Source organism: Sinocyclocheilus anshuiensis, unplaced genomic scaffold (assembly GCF_001515605.1).
Source record: "Sinocyclocheilus anshuiensis isolate Anshui unplaced genomic scaffold, SAMN03320099.WGS_v1.1 scaffold355, whole genome shotgun sequence".
In the NCBI taxonomy this organism is placed as follows: Eukaryota; Metazoa; Chordata; class Actinopteri; order Cypriniformes; family Cyprinidae; genus Sinocyclocheilus; species Sinocyclocheilus anshuiensis.
The window spans coordinates 1757899-1765102 of record NW_015549571.1 but is presented as its reverse complement, the minus strand read 5'-3'; the positions used below and the strand labels follow the sequence as shown (position 1 = coordinate 1765102).

At 34.7% G+C, this 7204-nt stretch overlaps 1 protein-coding gene across 1 annotated transcript in view; it reads left to right on the top strand.

The window, feature by feature from the left end:
- LOC107657355 (myosin-IIIb) overlaps nucleotides 1-7204 on the top strand; it is a 142163-nt gene that overhangs the window by 93319 nt on the left and 41640 nt on the right. Inside the window, exons 27-30 of the mRNA XM_016445397.1 lie at nucleotides 1249-1328; nucleotides 1456-1468; nucleotides 3610-3689; nucleotides 6862-6939. Of these exons, the coding sequence (XP_016300883.1) occupies nucleotides 1249-1328; nucleotides 1456-1468; nucleotides 3610-3689; nucleotides 6862-6939 (251 nt within the window). The remainder of the gene's footprint in view (nucleotides 1-1248; nucleotides 1329-1455; nucleotides 1469-3609; nucleotides 3690-6861; nucleotides 6940-7204) is intronic.

The following is a 7204-nucleotide window of genomic DNA, read 5'->3' as shown; positions in this document are numbered from 1 at the left end:
TGTGGAAGCTGTCCTCAGTAAAATGCGCAGCACACAATAGCAAATTGGGGTTATAATGCTCAGATGGTGAAAAAAAACACATTTCAGGCGGTGGCGCACCGGACGAGAAGCGCAGCGTCGCGTCGCGCCACATCTTTAAAATTCAAATACTTTATTTTCTATGAGTGTAGCACACCGGCGGCGCCGTTCGGCGTCTGTCCGCGGCGCCCAGCTACGTCGTGTTATACTTGTAAGAATTGTTCTAGACATGCTGAAAATTTGACGCTACAGCACAGCAGCTCTTCTTCTTGGTTTTCTCTGATGCACTAACTCTGCAGCAGCACTTCTTCTTCGTCGTCTCGTCTCATGCACTCACTTAACCAAGCGTTCTAACCACAACCTCGCCCCTCCCCACCCCCCAACCATTCGAATTTCTGTAGGCGGGAATTATTTTAATGATATTCTAATGAGCCGCTTTGTGATATCACAAAGCCCGGAAACCAAAGGCTGTAGTCCAAACAAGCCGTTCGTTGTAGTTCTTGAAAAGGGATTTTTTTTAAACGAAATATCTCCCTTTGGAGTGGACTTTGAGATTTGTAACTTTCTAGATCTTTTTTATGCCCAAACATACACACTACACACTGACTAAAATTAAAAAAGTGAAAAAGCATAATAGGACCCCTTTAAAGCCTGAAAAAAGATTCTTAAAACATAATGATTTAAAAAAGTATTTTAAAGTAAAATAAAGTTTTAAAGTTTAATTTGACATTATATATATATATATATATATATATATATGCACACATATAGGGCACTTTAAAAGTATACTTAAGTGTGTTAAGACACAGTCATGAAAGTATGCTTTAAGTGCACTTATGGCCTTTTATTTCATCAATATTATATTATCTGCAAGTGAATTTATTTTAAATAGTATTTGAAGTACAATACAAGTGCCATAAAAAAAAAAAAAGAAATTCTAAATGTTGCATTGATTTTGAAAGCAATAAGAGTTTGATAACTGGCTATATCTGTGGTATTTTTGCAGACACTGTTCCTAAGGGTAGAGCAATCTGGCATCAAGGATCAAGATTGTAGTCTTTGTATTTATAGTCTAGACTAGTCTTTTGGCTGATCTCCTCCAGGGTTCAAACATGCATTCTTTGGGTTGCAAGCTCAGAGCACTACATCACTATGTTGTTTTATTCATTTGTGCCTCAGAGAGGGAAGATTGATGTGTCACTGATCTGTGTTTCTTCTTTCGCTGAGCAGGTAACCTGGCCACATCCAGGGCAAGAGTGACAGCAGCATCCAGATCTCTGCCTCCGCAGCTCAGCAGCGGGAGAAATAAGGTCTGTGCTGTCTTCTTTACAGTCAGACAGTCATCACAAAAATATCTTATTCATTTTTATGTTCGTTTCAGATGAAAATGAACACGAATTATCACATAATTCAGTTTCTTTTCTGATTTTTGTACAGTTTTATCTGTTCAGTAAAGGTGCAGATTTGATGTAAACTCAACGCTTATATATTTCAACCGGTGAAGCTCCTGATGTTATTATTTTGCCAGTGTTTTTACTCCAGAACCTCTGAACTCCTGTTTGCATGCTTTTCATTGTAAAATACCTCTGTTCTTCACTCTTCCGCACTTTTTATCTATTATCTGTCTGAACTATCATCTCTCCTCTCAGTCTCCTAAATACCTGCTAAAGGTAAGAATCTCTTCATATCTGTCTTCATATTCACTAGCCTCATATATTCTAATGCAATTTTCACTACTTTATTTTCTCTTTCTGGTTTGATTTAGTCTGTGAGCTAATGGAACAAAACTTAGAATATCCTTGTATTTAATAATCCTTAGACTATGAATCAATTTCATTTGAGAAGCAGCTTTAAAAGAGCGACATCCTATGTATTTTATTCTATTTAAAGTCCACTTATAATGCTAATTATGTTTTTTTTTATTTTTTTTACCAAAACAGTCATAATTTAGATTTTAGTGTCTATTTTCCACCCTCTCTCTGATCCTAACAATCCCAAGAAATCAAAACTGGAATTTTGTATATCTTTTTGTTCGTGTCTTTTAGATTTAAAACGTCTAAGACGGTTAATGTATATCTACAAATTTACAAAATGTACTTTTAGTAGATATAGGCATTTCAAATTTGCAGCATCTCTTTTATAGGAAAGTGGAACAAAAATATTGATTGTTCTTACTTGCAATACAACTTTTTTTGTCCATTCAAATCTCTAAATTGAGATTGTGCCTCCCCTAATTCCACCTGCCACTGACTAGCAATAGAAATGTTGTACTGTACATATACTATAAAAATATATTTACCAAAGTATTAAATAAAGCGATGTTTTACTGAAAAAAAAAAAATATCCTTGAAACAATTTTCACTCATAAATTTCTAGCAAATTTCACAAATAATTACACGGAAATGGCAAGTAACATATTGAATAAACATGAAAATTTTAATGAAAAAATGTGTTACTTGCCGTTTCACTGTAAATATTTTTGAAAAGTGTTTCAAAAGTGTAGGAATTAGATTGTTTCCACTATAAAGCCCTTTAGTAATAGCAGAGCCCCAGGTGAGGTTTACATTTCTTTAGGTCTAGCACAGACTGAGGACTATGGAGGACTTCATAAAGCTGGATTTGCTGTGGTAATGTATCCTGACTACAGTGCTGAGTTGCTGCTCTTGTGAAGGAAAACCCTGGATAATTATTTCTCCCTTGTCCTCTGTTCTGTGTGTAAGATTAAAACCTCTGCTGTATCAGAGAAATATAATTAGACACCGGAGCACAGAACCCAGTTAATTGGTTGCAGTTAATATTGCAGGTACTTTTAAACTGCTTCGGTCACAGATGAGACGCTTTACAGAGTTCTGCTTGTGAGCCGAAGTGGGACAGATGTCTTATTAAAACACTGGGTTAGTTCGATTGTCTCTCAGTCAGGGTGCATGTCCAACCCTTCAGTTTCTCATAAAGATCACTCACACCTGCCTCTGCACACGCAGATGAAGTAGAATACGAAGACACACTTTGCTGGTATAGACCTGCTCTAAATTATGTATCACCTTGATAAATTCATGAGGTCTGTTGTAGCGATGGCTGTTATACACATCATATCTTGTCCTTGTTAAGAACAGCTGGAAGCCTGAAGTTCATTATGAAAACACGTCCCTGCAGTATTCAACCCATCGTGCTTGGATCATGATGTTTGAAGTGCTTGTTTTGAATCTTTACATAAATATGAATTGATCATTGTCATTAATGGCATTATATAGTAGTAGATTTAAACAAAAACACTTTACAATAAGGTTCACTTTGTTAACTTTAGTTAACTACATTAGTCAACATGAACTAACAATAACAAAATATTGTTACACTTTATTTTAAGGTGTTCTTGTTACAGTGTAACTATACATTTAAGTACTGAGTAATATTAATTAACTATATGATTTATAGTCTAGACTAGTCTTTTGGCTGATCTCCTCCAGGGTTCAAACATGCATTCTTTGGGTTGCAAGCTCAGAGCACTACATCACTATGTTGTTTTATTCATTTGTGCCTCAGAGAGGGAAGATTGATGTGTCACTGATCTGTGTTTCTTCTTTCGCTGAGCAGGTAACCTGGCCACATCCAGGGCAAGAGTGACAGCAGCATCCAGATCTCTGCCTCCGCAGCTCAGCAGCGGGAGAAATAAGGTCTGTGCTGTCTTCTTTACAGTCAGACAGTCATCACAAAAATATCTTATTCATTTTTATGTTCGTTTCAGATGAAAATGAACACGAATTATCACATAATTCAGTTTCTTTTCTGATTTTTGTACAGTTTTATCTGTTCAGTAAAGGTGCAGATTTGATGTAAACTCAACGCTTATATATTTCAACCGGTGAAGCTCCTGATGTTATTATTTTGCCAGTGTTTTTACTCCAGAACCTCTGAACTCCTGTTTGCATGCTTTTCATTGTAAAATACCTCTGTTCTTCACTCTTCCGCACTTTTTATCTATTATCTGTCTGAACTATCATCTCTCCTCTCAGTCTCCTAAATACCTGCTAAAGGTAAGAATCTCTTCATATCTGTCTTCATATTCACTAGCCTCATATATTCTAATGCAATTTTCACTACTTTATTTTCTCTTTCTGGTTTGATTTAGTCTGTGAGCTAATGGAACAAAACTTAGAATATCCTTGTATTTAATAATCCTTAGACTATGAATCAATTTCATTTGAGAAGCAGCTTTAAAAGAGCGACATCCTATGTTTTTTATTCTATTTAAAGTCCACTTATAATGCTAATTATGTTTTTTTTTATTTTTTTTACCAAAACAGTCATAATTTAGATTTTAGTGTCTATTTTCCACCCTCTCTCTGATCCTAACAATCCCAAGAAATCAAAACTGGAATTTTGTATATCTTTTTGTTCGTGTCTTTTAGATTTAAAACGTCTAAGACGGTTAATGTATATCTACAAATTTACAAAATGTACTTTTAGTAGATATAGGCATTTCAAATTTGCAGCATCTCTTTTATAGGAAAGTGGAACAAAAATATTGATTGTTCTTACTTGCAATACAACTTTTTTTGTCCATTCAAATCTCTAAATTGAGATTGTGCCTCCCCTAATTCCACCTGCCACTGACTAGCAATAGAAATGTTGTACTGTACATATACTATAAAAATATATTTACCAAAGTATTAAATAAAGCGATGTTTTACTGAAAAAAAAAAAATATCCTTGAAACAATTTTCACTCATAAATTTCTAGCAAATTTCACAAATAATTACACGGAAATGGCAAGTAACATATTGAATAAACATGAAAATTTTAATGAAAAAATGTGTTACTTGCCGTTTCACTGTAAATATTTTTGAAAAGTGTTTCAAAAGTGTAGGAATTAGATTGTTTCCACTATAAAGCCCTTTAGTAATAGCAGAGCCCCAGGTGAGGTTTACATTTCTTTAGGTCTAGCACAGACTGAGGACTATGGAGGACTTCATAAAGCTGGATTTGCTGTGGTAATGTATCCTGACTACAGTGCTGAGTTGCTGCTCTTGTGAAGGAAAACCCTGGATAATTATTTCTCCCTTGTCCTCTGTTCTGTGTGTAAGATTAAAACCTCTGCTGTATCAGAGAAATATAATTAGACACCGGAGCACAGAACCCAGTTAATTGGTTGCAGTTAATATTGCAGGTACTTTTAAACTGCTTCGGTCACAGATGAGACGCTTTACAGAGTTCTGCTTGTGAGCCGAAGTGGGACAGATGTCTTATTAAAACACTGGGTTAGTTCGATTGTCTCTCAGTCAGGGTGCATGTCCAACCCTTCAGTTTCTCATAAAGATCACTCACACCTGCCTCTGCACACGCAGATGAAGTAGAATACGAAGACACACTTTGCTGGTATAGACCTGCTCTAAATTATGTATCACCTTGATAAATTCATGAGGTCTGTTGTAGCGATGGCTGTTATACACATCATATCTTGTCCTTGTTAAGAACAGCTGGAAGCCTGAAGTTCATTATGAAAACACGTCCCTGCAGTATTCAACCCATCGTGCTTGGATCATGATGTTTGAAGTGCTTGTTTTGAATCTTTACATAAATATGAATTGATCATTGTCATTAATGGCATTATATAGTAGTAGATTTAAACAAAAACACTTTACAATAAGGTTCACTTTGTTAACTTTAGTTAACTACATTAGTCAACATGAACTAACAATAACAAAATATTGTTACACTTTATTTTAAGGTGTTCTTGTTACAGTGTAACTATACATTTAAGTACTGAGTAATATTAATGAACTACATGTACTTACTATAATGTTACGGTTTGGCTTAGGGTTACTTGCATGTAATTATGCATAATTTATTGTAAGTATATGCGACAAAATAAAGTGTTACCAAAAATACTTCTAAAGCATTTCTTAATCGTAGTTAAATATAAGTTATAAATTATATCTGTTTTTATTATTTACTGGACCTGGGATAGCATGAACTGACAATAAACAGTTGTTTACTAGCATTAACAAAGATGAAAAAATCTGTAACAGTATTGCTTATTGTTAGTTTATGTTAGTTGATGCATGAACTAATTTGAACTAATGGGACTGCATTGGAAAGTGTTATTTAATATGCTGTGAAGTCGTCACATTTATTTGTATAGCGCTTTATACAATACAGATTTTTTTCTAAGCAGCTTTACAAAAATAAACGGGAAAATAACTGTATTGCAAAATGCATTGCTAAACGTCAAACAAATATGCTTATAGATATCTGTAATAATAGCCTCACAAGCTATGATTTTACGAGTGTGCTAATTGATAAAACTGTGAAACCAACTCGATCTCATTAGAAAACATAACTGTTTTATAAAGTGGTACTTTTGAATGAATTTGTATGATGCAGTTTGTATGTACAGATACATGCTGTTTTTAGAGAGAGAAAAAAGATACAAATAAAAAAGTTCCACCCAATACAAAATGTATACAAATTAGCCACCAAATCTTAAAGTAGTTATGATTACAAATTGCCATTAGAGTGTGTTAGAGATTTTTTTAATATAAGACTTTTACTTTTAGATGTTTAACTTGACTAATACTGTACCTATAGTCTATAGTACTTGTTTTGTCATTAAAAAATCTCTCTTTAGTGTTTAATGTGTTTTTTTTCCCGATAATCTAGTTGAGGAAATTGTGTGTGATTGTGTTAACATCTGTCATACATGAACATGAAGGTTACATGTTCATTTAGTCTAAAACAGAATAGTAGCGTTCATTGTATGTGTGTGTACATATGTGTGTATTGGTGATGTGTGTATTTTCTGCATGTGCACTAAGCTACAGTAAGTGTGTTTATGTGTGTGTTTAGGTGGACACCATGGAAATGATGCGTCACCCAGAGGAAACCACTAACATGAGGAGACAGACAGTGGCGTCTTATTTCAGGGTGAGTCCTCAGCTCCTCACATTATCACTTTTGTAGGCAACACTTTAGTATAGGGACCATTTCTCACTATTAACTAGTTGCTTATTAGCATGCCTGTTATTAACATATTGGCTGTTTATTAGTACTTATACAGCACATGTTCTGCATGACCATTCTACATCCCTAATCCTACCAAATAACTGAGCTTAACAACTTAACGTGTGTGTGTGTGCGCGTGTTTGTGTGTGTGTGTGTGTGTGTGTGTGTGTGTGTGTGTGTGTGTGTG